Raw genomic sequence first — 19,756 nt, 5'->3', positions numbered from 1 at the left:
GCCGGGGATTTAGCTCAGTGGTTCTGCTGCCTCCCTCACAAGCGCAAGGACCCGAGTTTGATCCCCGGTACCAAAAAAAAAACAAACAAAAAAGAATTATTTTCATAAGATACACATTAATTTTCCTTATTTTATACCAGTAACAGCCAACACCGGGTGTAACCCCAAGAGCATGTTTTAATTTTTTTTTTCCTTTTTTGGTGGTGCTGGGGATTAAACCCATGGCCTTGCAAATGCTAAGCAAGCATTCTACCACAGAGCTGAAGTTTTGACATTTAACACTTTGTAAACAAAACATGACCCTGGTTTCTAGGTACTTAAATATTAACATGGATTACATCTGATGTTAGGTTAAGAGATAATCAGTGGTATGATGAGAAAGCAAGTGTGATTCTGAGTACACTTTGCTGTTCTAGAAGAAGCTGTGTTTGTCCTGTGTTTAATGATAGGCTCGTGCCTGGAACTGGTGTCTCTTGTCACTTACACTGTCTCTCCATTCCAAGGAGCAGTCACAGCAAAGGAACTGTACACAATGATGACAGATAAAAACATCACCCTGATGATAATGGACACACGAAGAATGCAGGATTACCGGGATTCCTGTATTGCAGATTCTGTCTGTGTCCCGGAAGAGGCCATCAGTCCAGGGTGGGTCACTGAGTCTTTAGATAGTGGGTAGGCTGCATTGTAGTAAGCGCTGCCACCTGGCCCATGGGCTGTAGAGAAGTAGTTATGTCTTTTCCTGTTGCCTGTTTCATTCTTTGCTTCACGTATTAGAAATGAAGCACAGGGCCGGGGATTTAGCTCAGTGGTGCCGCTGCCTGCCTTGCAAGCGCAAGTCCTGAGTTCAATCCCTGGTACCAAAAGAAAAAGAAAAAGAAATGAAGCAGAGCTGCCCTTGCCGGACTTCTGTCATTTTTCTGTTCATAAGCTTGTGGATCATAAGTACCAAATTGTGAAACTAATTGAATTTTTTACAGGTTGAAATTCCCCAAACTATTATCTGTGATAAGACATACAAATAGTTTTTTTAAAAAAGTATAGCTAGGGCTAGGACGTAGCTCAGTGGCACCGCACCGGCCTGGTAAGCACAAGGTCCTGAGTTCAGTCCCCAGTACTGGAAAAAAAATAGCTAAGTGAAAAAAGAATATAGTCTCTGTAGTCAGGTTGTATCAAATAACTGTCATTTGTTGTATTATTTCTAGCTAGTGACTAAACCTCACTAAGCCCATATCCATCTGTAAAATGGGGATTGTAGTATACTGCCTACCGCAGTATACTAGAAGTTTCAAGAAGCTTACATGAGACATTTTATACACGCTACACACACTTAGCACAGTGCCTAGCACTAGTAAGAGGTGTGCCCCCCCATTCTTCTTTTTAGTAAAAAAGGCCCTAAAACTGTACCACAGTGTAAAGTTACTTCCATGTGTGTATTGCAGACTAGAAATCATGGCAACATGTACATCCAGGGTTGTCTCCAGTGTTTTGAGCATTTTAAAATAATTCATATGACCTCTGATCTTAGGTTACAGGATTGGATTAGTTGTACTGTATAGTTGTAGCCACGTGCATTAGCGCCTACCTATAGTCCCAGATACTCAGGAGGCAGAGGCAAGAGGATTCCTAGTTCGAGACCAATCTGAGCACTTGTCTTGAAAATAAAAATTAAAGAGGGATGGGATGTAGTTCAGTAGTAGAGCATCTGGCTAGCATATGCAAAGCCGTGGGTTCAGTCATTAGTACTGAAAAAATAAAAACCATTTTGAGGCTTACCAACAGCATTAAAAGCATATTTTTTTAAAAAACTAGATAAAATTTACATAGTTCTTAGCATGTTGCAGACACTTGGTAGATATCTGACCTGAGGAATAGCGTGCTTTGAACTAAGTTATGGAGTGTTAAGTTTAATTAAGCAGATCCAAATGTATTCCCAGAATTTGAAAAGACAAAGTTGTAGTCTTTGGATAATCTGTACCAACAGAAAGCTGGTGGTCTTTCTTGAGTTTGCAGTCAGGACTACTGCGAATCTCAAAATGATTTTAGCTTGAAGATTAAAGAGGGACGAATTGCGTATTGAGAAAATTATTCCTTTGTAATTTCTGTTCCAGGCCTCAGTTGGCTAAAAGCTGTTTCAATTTGAGCTGCTGCACCTTTGTAGTATTTGCTAGGTTCCCTTTCTTACAGAGGAAGGCCTTACAGCTTTCTGTGGTGCCAGAGTCTGGACAAGATGCACTCCTGTCCTGAGGGCTCGCTCCGCCCAGCCAGCAGCTAACCCTGACCGCTTGTGCCCCTTGTGCCAGCCTCCAGCCCCAGTGTGACAGACACCACCCTCAGCTGCAGGCCTTTTCCCCACCCACCCCAGAAATTACCTGGTTTTTTCCCTCGAAGATCTAAAGTGGCTTTTTTTTTCTACTCTAGAAGCAAGCAACACTTCATAAAACAGGATATGCATTCTGACGGACTGAGTGTGAAACTACCAATTTCTAGCAGAACATGCTCGTTTTGTCTGCCTCCCGATCTGCAGTCTTTGTGGCTGGCTGCTTGTGTTCCCTGGTGTTTCGGGCTCACCTGTTACTGTGCAGAGTTGTAGTTCCTTCATTCTCATTGCTGTGTGAGCACAGCATGGTCAGCTTCTTTTTAGACTCACCTTGTATTTATTGTCTGTGACACTGTTTTCCATGGATATAGGAACATATGGTTTCTTATTAAAATAAGTTGTATCAATAAAAGATGATTTTAAATTGTTGTGAAGTTAATAGTTAAATCACATTTAAATGTTAAAGCAGAGTTGGAACAAACTGAAGATAGCACATGAAGGACAGGTATGGGGAGCACTGGTTGACACAGTTGTTTCCCGAAGTGTGTTCTGTCGAATATTAATCCTGAGAACAGTACTTAGACAGATATAACACTAGATTTGGAAATGCTCCCTAAGAATATCACATTTTGTTTTTCTCATTCTTTGTAGACCAAGCGTCTGATGTCTTTAATATCAGGAGAGGAATTATGACTACTTATTTAAGTGCTGAGATGGAATCCGGGGCCTCACACAAGCTAGGCAAGCACTGTACCACCAAGCCACATCCCCAAGGCCTAGGAGACGTTTTCTGTTATTTCTTTTTCTTTTTCTTTTTCTTTTTTTTTTTTTTTTGGTACCAGGGATCGAACTTGGGTCCTTGTGCTTGCGCAGCAGGCAGCAAAAGTTTTCTGTTATTTCTTCTTCTACCTCTTCTCTTTCTTTACTTCCTAGAAGATAAAATAACCAACATTATTATTTAGGAATAGGATTTTAAAAAAAATATCCAAACCATTTAGTCTTACTTGTGGATAATGTTTTGCCAGTCCTGCTCTGCTTCCCATTAGCATCAGTCAGATATTAACAGGCCTACTATGTGCTAAGTGCTTTGCTAGAAATGATGGCACTTCTTACCTAGAGGAGTCAATTTGTATTACTCATTCAGCAAATATTTACCAGCACTTACAATGAGCTGAGTACTGTGATTTCAAATGCTGGAGCTAAGTCAGTGAACAGATAAAAATTATTGCCTTCATAGAGCTTTAATGGGGAAATGGGATCAGTAAGACAGTAAAAACTTACAAAATGGGTAATATGTGTCATGTTTGATGAGTGCTGTTGAGGTGGCAGTGGAGGGAGCATGTGTGTGCGCGCGCGCGTGTGTGTGTGTGTGTGTGTGTGTTGGGGTGGATCTTAGCATTAGTCCAGGGAGGCCTAAGAAGCAGTTATTAGCAAGTCTTGAAGAGATCAGGGAATGACTGATGCAGATATCAGTGGGAGAAAGGGTTCCAAACAGACGGCAAAAGCAGAGGCCCTCCTGTGCAGGAGCACCCCCAGATGAGCCAGGAGGCACAAAGAAGCCGGCGGCTGGAGGGAGTAACAAAGGGGACCACACTGGTGACAGGGTCGGCATGACTTTTGCTCTTATGTCAACACAAGATGAGGGGAAGAGCATGTTCTAACCCAACACTGATGTTATTCAGAGCTGATTAGAAGAGGCAGCAGAGGTAGAAGAGGTAGCTGAGGGCATAGACCAGAGCCAGATTGCCTGAGATTTCATTGTACCTCCATTACCAGCTGTAACCTGGGGCAAGTTAAGCCCTCTGTGCTTGGATTCCTCATCTGTAAAACGGGGTAATGTCTACCTTAGAGGTTGTTGTGAGAGTTCATGAGTTCAGTGAGGAAAAGGGTCTGGAACAGTATCTGACACATGGTAAATATGTATTTGTTAAATGAACTTTTTACCATTCAATTACTGAGTATCTGTGTGGGTGTAAGAGGACTGCAAAGTGAATAAAGTTACCGAAGTGTTCCCCGTTGTTTATTTTGGCTGAGAGCTGTGCCCAGATGACTTTCTCTGGTTTCAGTTTTGGCCCTTAAAAAAAAAAAAAAGAGGGGCCGGGGATTTAGCTCACTGTTTTTGCAGTCTGCTGCACAAGCGCAAGGACCCGAGTTTGATCCCTGGTACCAGAAAAAAAAAAGGGATCCCTGGTACCCAAAGGAAAAAAAGGGGGGGCCAGAATTGAATCTACTTCTTTCAGTCTCTAGTAATTATTAAAGTCATTTTTCAACATGCAGTAGTGAGACGATTAAAGGCTTTAGGCTACTTAATATCGTAATGGACAGCGGATCCTAGGAAGGAGTTTACTTAAAATTGGCTGTGCTATGGTAGAGATGAGAAGAGAACTCAGTATCTTCTGTTAGTATACTAGGCTCTTTGCCCCAATATGAATGTTAATACATTTCAGAGTCACTGCTACTTGGATTGAAGCAAACCTCCCAGAGGATTCTAAAGACACATGGAAGAAGAGGGGGAATGTGGATTATGTGGTACTTCTTGACTGGTTTAGTTCTGCAAAAGATTTACAGCTTGGAACAACTCTACAGAGTCTGAAAGATGCACTTTTCAAGGTTAGCATGTTTCCTTGTTAGATTACCATAACTATAAGCCTCTTTTGGTTTGTTAGGAAGCCATGTTGACTAGTTGTTTTCTTAAGAAGTAAAAGATCGATCCATCATGCTTTGTGGAATTTTAAAGAAATTCAGACTTAAAGAAATGTTTTGAATCACCAAATAATAAACTGATATATAAGTATGTTGAAACACCCCAAATCTGAAGAGATTGTAGGCATAACCATAGAAATGGTCAGCTTTATAGGATTAGGTAAATGGAAATTACAATGAGTGCTGCTCTCACTGATCAAATTAAAGACTTTAAAAATGCTTGGTGTGGGGCCAGGGATTTATTAGTTCAGTGGTTCCGCCGCCTGCCTCGCAAGCGCAAGGTCCCTAGTTCAATCTCCAGTACCAAAAAAAAAAAGAAAGTGCTGTAAAAATGCTTGGTGTGGTTTGTTGCATTATTAAACAATGCTAGCATGGAAGGCTGGAAACACATAATTAGAATAAAACTCATTCTGCTGCTCAGATAGTTGACCGCTGGCATGTTGCCCTTGGTAGCACAATCTTAAAGCCTTAACACAGTTCATGATTTAACATAGGGAAGCAGAAATATGCATAAATATGGATTGATTATATTGAAACTACCAGTATTCCACTGGCTTTGACCTGCAAAAGTAGCAGTTTCATAAAGATCGGCCTGAGAAATGTAAAAATTTAGGGTATAATAAAGATGACCTAACAAATCAGCAAGAAAGAGATAGATAGAAATGAATGGTTTGGGGACAACTGGGCAGCTGGTAGGTAATGGCAGGTAGATTCCTGCCTAAGTTCTTACACCAGATCAGATGCCAAATAGATCAAAGGTGCAAATGTGTGGATTGAAACAGTAAACTACTAGGAGAAAGCGTTGATTTTATGATTATGATTATGATCTTGATTCTAAACCAAAATGCCTAGAAGATAAATGCATTATTAAACTGTAAGAAATACCATAAAGTCTAAAACTCAGGAAAACTATTTGTAACATATATGACTAGTTTCCCTAATACTTGGCACTGTTTACTAAGAAAATAGCAAGCAATTCTGTAGAAAAATGGCAAAAGTTGAGATTAGTTAAGTCGTAGAATAATTTAAATGTTTAGTTAATAAACACGAAAAGTAGTTCAAATTTACCAGTGGAGAAATGCTAATTAAGATACCATCTTATGTCCACCACTTTGGTAAAAATTATAGACTTACAATGAGCATTCTCATAATACTGTTGGTTCCAGGTATAAATTGGTATAGTCTTTGTGAAGGGCAGTTTGACATTATCTACCAGACTTTTAAACTAGCAACTCTTCTCCTAGGAAATGGTATAATAATATACAAATACATATTTTAAATGATCATTTTGAAGATTAGCAATATATATATTTAAAATCCTAAAATGTTCTTGTGCCTTGGCTCAGCAGCTCCACTTTTGGGAATTGCCCCTGGGGTCAGAGATTGGATGTGTACATGTCTAAGGTCATGGTGTGGGTCTCAGCATTGCTTATGATTAAGTGAGGGGAAGGCATTCAAATGGTTCAATTTTGAAGTGTTTGTGTGTGTGAAATAGAATAGTGTCTAGTCATTATAAATGATGATACAGGTCTTTATTAATAAACGATGTTCACATGAAAGAAAAGCAGCATCATAAGAGTTTCATTGTTTTGCAAAAGCAAAACTAAAAAATGTGTATCTAAGTAGAAAACTGAGAATAAACTACCACAAAGAATATATTTATTATGTTTTGCAAACATACACTAATAAAAAATAAACTAACAAAGAATAAACTCCAAAATGTTAAAATGGTATCTCTGGGTGGGTTGTGAGGGTATAGGCAATTTTTATTTTATATTAATTAATTTTCTAATTTTTCTTTTAAGATCATGGATTACTTGTATGGTTCTTAAAACCTGGCCTATACATCTATTTATTTCATGTGAAATTTTGAAGTTGGTTCTATTTTCATCATTTAGAAAATGAATCTTGCCTTCAAGGGAGCAGTTGAACAATTCACATTTGTTGTGGTTTTAGCTGTCAGTAGGCTGCCACCGTGTTAAAAATTCCATTTTCTTGCTTTATAGTGGGAAAGTAAAACTGTCCTGCGCCATGAGCCCTTGGTTTTGGAGGGAGGCTATGAAAACTGGCTTCTGTGCTATCCCCAGTACACAACAAATGCTAAGATCACTCCACCCCCACGAGGCAGGAGCGAAGAGGTGTCTGTCTCATGTACGTATGTGCAAATCTTTGTTTAAAATTACTTTAATGAATATAAAATAGATGCTGATGTTTTCAGGGTCATGATCTTTGTCATATGTGTATTTGTCTGTTCTGTTTTCAGTTAAAAATACATTTAGCCTAGAAGATTGCTGTGATTGTCATGTCATGTAGTTGATATTTAATTCGCACATACAACATGCATGACAAATACAAGTACTATTTCTGGAGCTTGCTATTCTTTTAAAAATGCTATTCTTCTGGTGCTTTTAGTGGATTTCACTTATCCCTCACTGGAAGAATCAGTTCCTTCCAAACCTCCTGCTCAGATGCCACCGCCTCATCCAGAAGTAAATGAAAACACAGAATTGACAGGTGATGAAGGAGAACTGAGTGCATTAATGCCAGCTGAACCAGTTGCTGCTTCCAGAGCTGATGTTTCACCTACAGTTCAGCCAGTGCCTATTATAAAGAATGTTCCGCAGGTATTGTCTTACTTTTCTTTTAACTTTGTTCTCTACCTTCATACTGTATTAGACACACAGTATAGAAATGAAGTTTTATATATAAACTTCACATCCCAGGAAAGTGTCAGGAGAAACTAGTCTTGGCACCTTTATTTTTACAAATTTTTTTGGTTATAATTCTATTAGAATAGATAATTCAAAGGATTTCAACCTAGCTGATGACTGTTTACCCAAGCAAATATCAGTAATAGCTTCTGTTTCCACAGAGAAGTAGACTAATTCTTTTAGGAACAGAAGTGGAGAGATAGATAAGAATATTAGTTCAGTTGAGCAAGCATTTGAGACCTGCAGATTGCTAACTGGAGGTGTCCCAAGCTACATAAACTCTTGTTCCTAGTATGTCACAGATAATGCTGCCTTGCGAGTAGCAGAGATACATGTATGCACCACTCACTGTACCCAGGTATAGCTGTTTTTGTCTCCATTAGGTTCTACTCAAAGATTAATTAATGCTTTCCTATGCTTTCTCCAATAAGACTTTTTATTTAGCATTTATTTTTCATTTATTTCCCCAGATATATTTAAATAACATTTCACATATGAAGTGGATGACTTTGATTTATAGAGCAGACTGTGATGAGAAAGTTTGAGTTTTTATTATAAAATGAGATTATTCGTTTCTTCATTTTAAAAATCATCTTTTTATCATAAATGCGTGTTGGATTTTGTCAGATGCTTTTTCTGCATCTATTGAGATGATCATATGGTTTTTGTCCTTGGCTCTATTGATAAAGGGTATTACATTTATTGATTTGCATATGTTGAACCATCCCTGCATCCCTGGGATGAATCCCACTTGGTCAGGGTGTATGATCTTCTTGATGATCTTCTGCATTCTGTTTGCCAATATCTTATTGAAGATATTTGCGACTATGTTCATTAGTGAGATTGGCCTATAGTTCTCTTTTTTGGTTGGGTCTTTCTCTGCTTTAGGGATCAAGGTGATGCTTGCTTCCAGGAATGAATTCGAGAGTATTGTTTCCCTTTCAATTTCTCAATAACATGTTTATTTACTGTGTGCCCGGCACCATCTCTACCTTTTTAGAACTTATGTTCTAGGAGGGAATATTTTACCTACGTTTTTTGAAACAGAATCTCACTGTGTAGTTCAGGCTGGCCTTGAGTTCACCATGCAGCCCAGGCTGGCTTGGAACCCACAGTGACCCTCCTGCCTCAGCCTCCTGATTGCTGAGATTACAGGCATGTGACACCACATCTATCTTAGGAGAGAAGATTTTAAACAAATATTTATTTAAACCAAATCCCAGTATGTGCTGTATAAGGTATACTGAGAGCATATATCAGAGCATGACTAGCTTTAGCACTGGAGGTGGGGGGTGTTCTGAGAGAGAACTATTTAAGCTAAGACTTAATGTTGGGTTGGACCTTATCTAGGTGAACAACTGATAGAAAGACCTGAGTTGGAAGGAGTGTGGTAGTTTTGAAGAATATTTTTTAAGGCAAGTGTAGCTAGTATATAGAACAGTAAGAGATAAGAAGGTGGCAGATGTAGGACTACACAGGGACTCAGGCCATGCTAAAGATTTAGATGTAATCTAAGTATAGCAAGTAGCAATTTAAAATAGGAAGAACATGGTCAGGTTGTCTTGAAATGATCAGTCTGGCTACAATATGGAGACTAGATTAGAGGAGAGTAGAAGACGATGGCAGAGGGTAGAAGCGGAGGGCAGTAGGCACAGGAGGAGAATCGTTAGACTCCAGAGGGCAGAGAACATGCTGGGGAACTCTCACCTTCTGGTTTGTACAGCTGCTTGGAGAAGAGTGTTCCCATGAGATAGGGCCATATTTGTGAGGGAGTCATGAATTCCATGTTGGTCATCTTGGGTTTGGGGTAGATGTGTGGTCATCATGGAGCTAGTGAGCAGGCAGGTGGATATGTGGAAGCAGAACTTGAACCCTGGTGTGCCTGCTCTAGATTTCATCTCTTGGTATGAACACATTAATAAATTCCATATACAGAACCCATTGGGTGACCTGAAAATGTTGAATTGAGTCTCCCACAAGGAACCTGACATTGAGTAGTTTACAGGTAGATGTTCAGGCTGATGTTATCTCTGTGAAATGACAGTTCTTCTATCACAGCTTGGTTTCGGGAACCAAGATTATACATTTTGCTGCTTTTGTTTCTGTAGATTGATCGTAGTAAAAAACCAGCAGTCAGATTGCCCGAAGATCATAGAGTAAAATCTGAGAGTACAGACCATGAGCAGCAGCAGTCTCCTCAGAATGGAAAAGCCATTCCCGACCGCTCCACCAAGCCAGCGTTTCCCCCTGCAGCTGCTGTGTTTTCGGATGAAGAGAAAGCCCGGATTCATGCAGAAGCCTCTTTGCTCATGGAGAAAAGCAAGCAAGAAAAAGGACTTCGAGGAAGGCAGCCCGAGGAACAGAAAGAGAAGCTAAGCGGGGACGAACAAGAACAAAAAGCCAGAAAGAAACAAGAAGCTGAAGAAAGTGAAATCCCAGAAAGTCAAGAAAAAGCAAAAGAAATGGAGAAGAGAGAAAGTGAACAAGCCAAGAAGGAAGATAAGGAAACTTCAGCAAAGAGGGGCAAAGAAACAACAGGATTAAAAAGACAGAGTAAAAGCGAACATGAAACTTCTGATGCCAAGAAGTCTGTGGAAGACAGGGGGAAAAGGTGTCCAACTCCAGAAGTGCAGAGAAAGCCAGTAGGAGACACCTCTGTGTCTGTGGCGGGAGATGCAAGTGCAGGCAAGGTAAGCAGAGCACAGCAGCACTGCTGAAATGTACAGACCAGCAGGACACCAGGGCCTCCTTCCGAGACAGACAGACAGGGTGGGCCTTCGAGTAGATTTTCTGCTTTGTCCAAACATGCTCACCTGCTCTGCTTTTTTCTTTTTTGCAATACTGGCCACTGAATTCAGAGCCTCAGGCTTGCCAGGCAAGCACTCTAGTGCTATGTCTCAGACCCTTTTCAATTCTTTTTTGAGATAGGGTCTCATTAAATTGTCTGAGCTGGCTGAAACTTGGGATCCTCCTGCCTCAGCCTTCTGAGTAGCTGGGCTCATAGACATGCACTGCCACAACCAGCCCCTACTCTACTTTGAGTACTTTAAAAATGATTGGCAGTGGAATTTATGTCAATAAAATGCAATGCATTCTTAGTGCCTAAGTAGCTACGTTCATTTTTATGTTTGATGTATGATCATCAAAAGACTAGAATATAATCTTCCTCTCTGTATGGAGAAGTTAGATGCCAGTGTTTGTATGATGAAGTTTATAGCTGCCAAGAATGCATGCAAAATCAGTGGCATCAAGATAGCCCAACACCTGCGCACAGTGCCGCAGGCCTAGGCTGGGGGATCACAAGTTCGAGCCTCGTCTGGGCAACTTAGAGACCCTGACTGCAACAACATAGAAAGAGCTGGGCATGCAGCTCTGGTGTGAAGTGGCCCTCAGTTCATCCCCAGTACGAGGGGGAAAGCCCAGCCTTTATCTTTACGTGTAACCACATTTTGGGGCAAGTCTGTGTCATTTTGTTTCGCACTTTATCTACCCAAACAATATTGGCAAGAGCCTCATTCATGCTGCCTGTTTTCTGCTCTTGGCTACACACCCAGAAGGAGCTCCCATCACCTCAGAGGACGCTTTCATTCTTCCTTCTTTTTAATCTAGTGAAGTCATACTTTTCTTTTTCTTCACTAGGCAATTAATAGTGCCTTCTCCTTTTGGATGCTAATTTTTTTTCCTTAAATTCTTTTATTGGTACATCTTAGGTATTCAATACAGTTACACTCATCATTGGGATCTTGTATATGTACGTGATGCATCTTGGTTCTTGTTTTTTCCCTATTCCCTGCCCTCCCTCCACCCCCTCCACCCTTTCCTGTTTATAAAGGCTTTATTTCCATTTTTTCCTTTTCTCATAATTTTTCCTTTCCCTCCCTTCTTTCCTTTCCCCTTCCCCTCCCTTGGATACTAAATTTTAAAATAGGAACAGTTAAAATCCATTTTATGGATATGTAAATAGAAGAACATCTTGTAGTAGTATGAAAATGATTTCTGATGAGAGGCAAAATACTGTCTTACAGAATGGCAGTGTCTGCTTTTCTCTAGCAGCAGGTTAGGCAGTTAGCAGGGTTAACAACACATACCATTGCTGAACTTAGCCAGGGAACCGGACTCTGGTAACCTCTAGTATAAAAGATAGAGCTGCTGTCCAGAAACCTTCCAAACACCCCAAATTGGGGAATGAAGCCCAGAAACCTACATTCTAATTTCACAGGCAATCAGAACTTGCAAGTGGTTACTTGAGATACGATTTAAACATTATTCGCTGAGTACCTACAACATGCTGGATAGTTCCCCAACATTGTCTTACTCCTAACAGTCACCCCTTGGGGTCTTTACAAGTGAAGCTGATGCTTAGACATTGCCTAAAATCACATAGGCAGTGACATTTCCAAGCCACTTAGTTTCCTTTTGCTTTATTACAACAAGCTGTGTTTAGAACTTAAAGAATTCATGTTGTGAGTGCCAAATATCCCTACAGATCTAAATAACTTTCAGTTATGAACTAGCTTTGGACTCTCCCTATAACACATCGAAAAAGTTTATATTACATTGCTATACATGTATATTCCTTTTTTTTGGTACTGGGGATCGAACTCAGGACCTTGTGCTTGCAAGGCAGGTGCATTGCCGTTGAGCTAAATCTCCGGCCCACATGTATGTTCCTTTTAAAAGTAGAAGCAGACTGTAATTTATTCTAGAATAAATTTTGTTGAAAGTATTGCTAATAAAGTTTTTAACTGTAATCATTTTAAAAACACAGTAGGGCTGGGGATTTAGCTCAGTGGCACCTGCCTGGTAAGTGAGTTTGATCCCCGGTTCAGGAAAAAAAAAAAAAAGATAAAGTGAATTATTTTAAAGATCCTGTGATGTATAAGAAGATATAAAAACCGATTTTGCATTTCTTAAATTTGGTCTATATAACATTTTGTATTCTCTTGAATACTTGAGAGTTTTTGGAGCACAGCACCTTTCAGGGTAACCAGAATCGTATGGGACTGAAGTAGAAGAACAGTTGCGGTGAGGGTGTGCTGAGCACCCACTGGTTACCAGCGTTTGACCCTCAGCGTCGTATGCACCCATAAACCCACGCCTTACAGTCTGCTTTGCTTTGCTTCATCAGAACTTTCCAGTTCTTTCTCTTTAGTGGTAGTTAATTGCAAAGGGGCTCCAAAGTATGTGTTTTGAATTTGACAGTAAAATAGACTATACTTTTTATTTTTTTGCTAGCGTCAAATTTAAATTTATTTTATGTCTTTATCAAATCAACCATCAAACACAGATCAACTCTGATTTCCTTTGCTGTGCAGAAACTTTCTAATTTGGTGTGGTCCCATTTGTTTCTTGGTATTATTTCTTGTGACAGGTGTACTCATTCTTCTTGACTTGTTGGCATTGTTGACTTGTCTCTTTCTAGGATATACTTGAGAATTTTGTGTAATGCGGTTTGGTGGTGCTCCTTGTCATGGAAATACCGTATTTCTCCTTCAATTTTAAGGAAAAGTTTTGCAGGATACATAAGTTGGGGTTGGAAGTTGTTACATTTTAGGGCTTGAAACATTTCACTCCACTCCTCCTGGCCTTTAAGGGTTGTATAGATGTTTGCTGTAAGTTAATGGATTTGCCTTTATACGTGATTCATTGCCTTTCTCTAACAGCTTTTAAGCTTTTGCCCCCGTGATGGACTTGTGGTACTCTGAGTATAATGTGGTGTGGAGAGGTTCTATTTTGGTCATGGCTCTTTGGAGTCCATATGCCTCATTTATCTGTGTTTATTTCTTTATATTTTGGGAGTTTCTTGCTGTTATTTCTGTGAATAGGTTTTTTTATGCCATTTGTGTTGTCTTCTAATTTTTTTCACTTATTCCAGTTACTCTTAGATTAGTCTTCTTTGCAGCATCTAGCAGCTGTTGGATCCATTTTTCATGTTCTTTTGTTGCTTTTAAGGTGTCTTTGAGTAGTTGATCTTTGAGGCATCATTGTCTTCTAGTTCTGAAATTCTGCCCTCACAGTGGTAGCTTCTGTTGTTGTTTCTCAATATAATTTTAATCTTCTGGATTTCTGATTGAAACCTTTTCATTGACACTAATTCTTTGTTGAACTGGTCATTCGTGTTTTGTACAGTTTTGTTTAGATTGGCTAGTTTTTTATTAGTGTCTTTTGAAAGCTCTTGGATCATTTTGGTTGTTAGTACCAATATCTGTTTTGCTGTATCTTCTGTGATCCTGCTGAGTACATCTTTGCTATGATTTCTAACCTCTGTTATCCTTTTGAATAATTCCGGTGTGGGGCTTATGCTGTTCTCCCCTTTGATGCCTTCTGGATAGTCTTTGGGGGAGTTGGGAGTTGTAGAAGATGCTTTGTTGCGTTGTCTTCTCATTTTTCTATTCTTTGTTTTGTTTTCTGCTGAGGTGTATGGACTCTTGTAAAGATGTTGTTGCTAGTATAGAGATCCTTTAATTACTCGTCTTTCAGTGACTTTTTAGTGATGTTGGATGTGACTGACTATAGTCCTTTGTGTCAGCCCCAAGATCTGATCACCCTGATTAAATTGGGAGGGGAGGATGCAGTGTAATTGGCCCAATGCTGAGTTCTCTGGGAATATTCTCTAGTAGTGTTAATGTCAAAAGGTATTCCGAGTGTTAGCTTCCTGAGAAAACCCATTAATAGCAACAGTTATGCAACACTGGTAATATTAACAAATCAGCTATAGTGGTATGGTTCAGGACAAATCGGATATTAACATAGTAAGAACCAATTATGTATCACCCTTATCCCTAGAGACAAAAGCCACAGTTATGGTGTAAACATTTAAGAGAACCCACGTATTGACTTATAGTTAGTATGTACTAGTTGTGACAGCTTTACCTCTGCTAATGGTAAGAATTCAGTAATTTTATAGAGTTAACTGTCTAAAGATTAATAAAGATTTATAGTTATACTGTTAAAGCTATGGGGGGGATTGGGCAATGCAAGAGGAAAAATTTGAAACTAAACTACATAATATGAAAAGCAGGAGAGAAGTAATACAAAGGATCCTACTCGGACATAGAAGGATGTTCATAGCATTAGGTAAAGTTAAGAGAAAAAATTAATGGGAAATAGAAGAAAAAAAGAAATATAATGATACCTCGATTGTTGAACTCAGTTCATTTCAAATTCACATTAGAACAATGAAAAGTTTGAGAACTGAACATCATCTTCCCATAACAAATAATGGAAAGCCAAATAATTGATTCTGAGGCCCAGAATTTACACTTATAAATTCATTTTTCTGGTACTTCAACAGATTTTGCAATAACTTCTTTAATTCCATTGTGATTCTCATAATTTTATCAGCTTTATTGCTGGTATCACTAACTTTTTTTGGAGCCATGGTTTGACATTTTATGCAAAATAAAATAAATTAAATAAATAAATAAAATAAAGCAGCATAGTGACAAATATTTTAACGCACTAACACAAGCACTGTATGTTGTCTGGATGAGAGCAGTGCCTAGAATGAAGTGTCACCCCTTTGTGTCCATGGTGAGATGTAACATGTGACTCACTCAGGTTTTTTCAAGTTGGATTTTCCACTATCGAGCAAAGTTACAAATACTGGGCAGTTTTTTTTCAAATGTTGCTTTTCAAGTAATAGAAAGTTCAAGCTTGGAGCCATTTAATAACTGAGGTATCACTGTATTAGGAGTAAAAATAAGAAAAAATTAAAAGAGGAAAAAAATAAAAATAGATAAGCAAGGAAAAAGACAAAAGAAAATTCCCCAACCCCCAAAAAAATGGTGAAGAAAGGAGAAAAGGAAAGAAAAAAAAAAAAAAAAGAAAAACCAAGACCAAAACAAAGCCAAAAACAATGCACACACTCACCAAAAACAGAAGAAAAGAAATTTCTCTGTGATTTTGAACGTGTGGTTTTCTTCTGAGATCTACAATTTTGGGGCAGTGTCTGAGCCAAGATGTCTGAGCCTGATCACACTGGTAGATAAAGCAGTCAGGCACCAGCAGGCTGTAGGATTAGGGCAAAGCTGCCAGTGCTGCAGTGATCAAATCCAGAGCAGCTCAGACTGGGCCTGGCCTCTGGCCTTGATGGCAGGGCCTGTGTCCTTCAGCTCAAACCTCTCAGGGGTCTCTTTCCAGGCTGCTCCCTCACCACTGCTGTCTTTTACCCAGTCACTGTAGGAACTTAACAAAGGGAGCCCTGAAGTGATGCCATTCTGCAGCTGCTCTGAGTCCTGGGTTCAAACAACCCTTCCCCGGAATGGCATCCCACCAGGCACTCTTCCAGGGGTATGGTGGACACTTAGACTGGAGTCATTCACCATCTGTTGCCTACAGAAGAGCTTGTGTGGAAGCAGAATCCTGTACTGTCCCTGCAGCAGGCCATGCCTGCTGGTCCATTCCACTACTGTGTTTCTCCGAGGCCCCTCTGGAGTCCCCAACTTTCACTTTGACTCTGTATGAGGAAGAAATGCAGACTCTTACTTCCCTTCTCTATGTTGTGTTCCATCTCAATTTCTCTGTAGGTTTTAATTTTCCTGTCAGAGCCTTCCTGGTTCCTGGGGATCTACTTCTCTCTTTTTCTTTCCCAAGTTGTTATTTTCTTTTTTTGGTACTGGGGATTGAACTCAGGACCTTGCGCTTAGGAGGCAGGCAGCGGCACCACTGAGCTAAATCCCTGCCCCTCCAAATTGTTATTTTCCAGTGTCTAGATTCTGAATCTAGGATAGGCTGAGTTGTTGTCATTTACCACTCCTACATTTTTTTGACCAACCCAATTTTAGAACATTTCCATCATACCAAAAAGGTTTCTATGACCAATTATAGTATCTCCCTCTTCCCAACCTCAACCCTAAAACAACACCTAGTCTAATCTCTATCTCCAGTCGTCTGCCTTCTGTGTGATTCTAATAATCTTTTGCATCTGGCTTTTTTCACACGGCATGTTTTTTAGATTAATCCATGTGGTAGCATGTACTGGTAGTTCATGCCTGTGTTTTGCAGCTGGTATTACATGGTTGGACTTGTGGCATTTTACTCTCATTAGTTGATAGGCACATTTGGATCATTCTGTTCTGGGGCTCTTTTCAGTAATGCTACTGTGAACATTTCTACATGTCTTTGTATAGAAATATGTTCTTATTTCTTTTAAATAGGCACTTTGAGGTGGTATTGTTTTGCTATGTTTTTTTAGGAAACTTTAAAAAAAACTTACCAAAGTGTTTTCCAGGTGGCTGCCCCCATTTTCCCTTCCCACTAGCGGTATACGAAGATTCCCATTTGTCTGTATCTGTATCTTGGCCAGTTCTTGTTACTGTTTTTATTGTAAACATTCTGTGAGTGTAAAGTTGTAGCTCATGGCTTTAAAATGCATTTCCCTAATGACTAATGGTATTGCACATTCTCTCATATGAGTATAGGCCCGTGGTTATCTTCTTTGGTGAAATATGTACTCAAGTCTATGTCAGTTTTAAAATTTGATTACTGCCAAGCTTTTACTGAGTTGTATGAGTTTCTAATGTTCTGGATACAAATCCTTTGTTAGAAATATGGTTTCCAAATGTCTTCCACCTCATGGTTTTCCTTCTCTGTACCCCTTTCCCTGCACCTTCTCTTTTCTTCAGTTCCAGGCATTGAACCTAGGACCTTCACACTGAGCTACATCCCCAACCCTTTTTATTTGTTTTTATTTTGACACAGGATCTCACTAAGTTTCTTGGGCTGGCCTTCAATTTGCCATCCTCCTGCCTTGGCCTCCCAGAGTGCTGGGATTACAGGTGTGCACTAGCACACCTGGCTCTCTCTTCATTTTCTCTCTTCATTTGGAGTTTTACCAAGCACAGATGTTTTTGTGGGCAAGTCCAGGCTGCCAGTTTTTTCTTTTTTGACTCATGCTTTTGGTATTTAAGGAATTTTGTGTCTAACCCAAAGTCATAAAGTAATAGAGAATTTCTCATTTCTTCTTAAAATCTTGTGGTATTAGTTCCTACAGGAACTAACTTGTGTCCATTTTGAGTTCATCTTTATCTGTATTGTGGTCTCCCCTAGTCTGTGCTTCTTCCTCCTGATTTCAGTTACTCTGGTTTGGCCATGTCCTGAAAGTCACGCAAACAAACTTAAGGCATTTTAAGTGACTTATAATAGTACATTGTCGTAGTTGTTCTGTTTTCCCTTTATTGTTAATTCCTTACTGTCCCTGCTTTCTAAGCTAAGCTTCATCATAGGAGTGCATGGACAGGAGGAGACACAGCATGTAGAGAGGTTCAGGCAGCAACCAAAGCTCCCAGAACTCCCTGCATGGCTGGGGGCCACAGCCACCAGAGAGGGGGTCTAGATTTGTCTTTTTAACACAGCTATTCATTTATCCCATTTGCCTTTGACTGATTTTGTTCAAGCATGCAAATTCTGTTACATGTTTATGTTCAAGGGAATTCTATTTTAAGACAGGAAGAATATGAAGATACAAATTGAGTGGACCTTTTTCTTTTCTGTTAATAATTTTTCATTGAAAGAAGTGAAAGTACCTATCATCTAGTTTTAAGGTTGGTGCCTCAGTATATTGGCCTGCATTTACTTATATGATACTTCGTTGGTATCTTGTGGAATGAGTACGTATAGAAGATATGCTAGGGGAGCAAAATGCCAGTGCAGTCCATGATGTGTGATTGTGTGGCCTTTCTTACTTGTTTGGGTCCCTTGTGCCCTTCATGAGCCACAATAGAAGGCCATCTCCCTCTGCTGTGTCCCTGCCATCGTTAAGAGTCTTATCCACCCATCCTGTCTGTCATTCCCAACTCAGAAAGTGCAAAAGTAAGAAGACTGGGGCCTTAGGAATCAGAGTTCAGGAAAGCTAGGTTCGGACTGCTCCACGCCACTGTCCAGGGGACAGAAAGTGTGTTCTTGCATTGGAACTGTGGCCTCAGGTGCTGTGATAGGGGATTTGTGTCCTGGGACAAGAAGGGAAGGAAGCTGCACACGGAGTAAAAGCAGCCACGCAGCAGGGTCCTGTCCCTCCCGATGTTCGTCTGGGTCTCTTCTGGTGCCCGCTGTTTGTAAGTCCTGCTCCCAGGTGGGCTTTGGATGTCATTGGGAAAAGCTTTTTTTTAAAGCTCCTGAAATGTTTGCATCAAAATTTTTCCTTTTATTTTCACACTCCTCTTCTTTGATGTAATAATATTTAGACCTTGAGAAAAATAATTTGTTTTCATCTTTGAACCTGTTTTGAAAACATGAAGCGGCAGCCGAGGCAGGGTTCCCTGACTCTTTGGCACATGTACCTAAGTTTATATGTGGCACATTTTAATTGAAAGATCAGACTTTTCTTCCTTCCCCAAACAGGCTCAAAGGGAGCCTTTGACGAGAGCACGGAGCGAAGAAATGGGGAGGATCGTCCCAGGACTGCCTTCCGGTTGGGCCAAGGTAAAAGTCACTATTAGAACTCAAAAGAAGTAACAGTTACTAGGTTCTTTGTTTAGTTTTTATTTTACATCTTCCCTAATGAAGAGGTAGTCTCTTTTTTCAGTGTAAGAGGACATAGCTCCTTCTAATTACGCAGGATTGTTTCTCACTACCCAGCCTGGGATTCTGGCTGCAGCACATGAGCTTTCGGGCAGTATTCTTTAGAAATAGTGCACTACATGCCAGATGTGGTGGCATACTTGGCCCACCACAAGAATGTGTGGCATAGCTGAGAGGCTGGGGCAGGGGATTGCAAGCTTGAGGCCAGCCTAGGCAGCTTGGTAAAGCCCTGTGTCAAAATAAAAAGGCTGGGTACGTAGCTCAGTGAGAAGGCCCTTAGTTCAGTCCTCAGTGCCAAGTAATCATAATCATAATGTATTACTCTAAAACCTAAATTTCTTTGGAAGTTTAATTAGAGAAGTGATTATCACCATTTTATTCAGATCATTTTAGGTAGTGGCAGTGTAGCTCAGGGGTGAAGTACATACTTTTTAATCCAAAAGTAAATTTAGCTAGAATGCTTTGGAATAAGTTAATTCTGTATAATGGTCATTTTCAGGCT

The 19,756-nt window shown here is 39.9% G+C and overlaps 1 protein-coding gene across 1 annotated transcript in view; it reads left to right on the top strand.

Moving 5' to 3' along the window:
- Positions 1-19,756, top strand: part of Usp8 (ubiquitin specific peptidase 8) — a 63,102-nt gene that overhangs the window by 30,819 nt on the left and 12,527 nt on the right. The window contains exons 7-12 of the mRNA XM_004835420.4: positions 504-648; positions 4,768-4,930; positions 7,030-7,174; positions 7,436-7,647; positions 9,843-10,424; positions 19,075-19,155. Coding sequence (XP_004835477.1) covers positions 504-648; positions 4,768-4,930; positions 7,030-7,174; positions 7,436-7,647; positions 9,843-10,424; positions 19,075-19,155 — 1,328 coding nt within the window. The remainder of the gene's footprint in view (positions 1-503; positions 649-4,767; positions 4,931-7,029; positions 7,175-7,435; positions 7,648-9,842; positions 10,425-19,074; positions 19,156-19,756) is intronic.

The sequence above is a fragment of the Heterocephalus glaber genome, unplaced genomic scaffold, assembly GCF_053883595.1.
Source record: "Heterocephalus glaber isolate CG9 unplaced genomic scaffold, H.glaber_assembly_v1.0 deba00000122, whole genome shotgun sequence".
Classification (NCBI taxonomy): domain Eukaryota; kingdom Metazoa; phylum Chordata; class Mammalia; order Rodentia; family Bathyergidae; genus Heterocephalus; species Heterocephalus glaber.
Note: the sequence above shows the minus strand (reverse complement) of the source record. Positions and strands in the feature narration are given on the sequence as shown.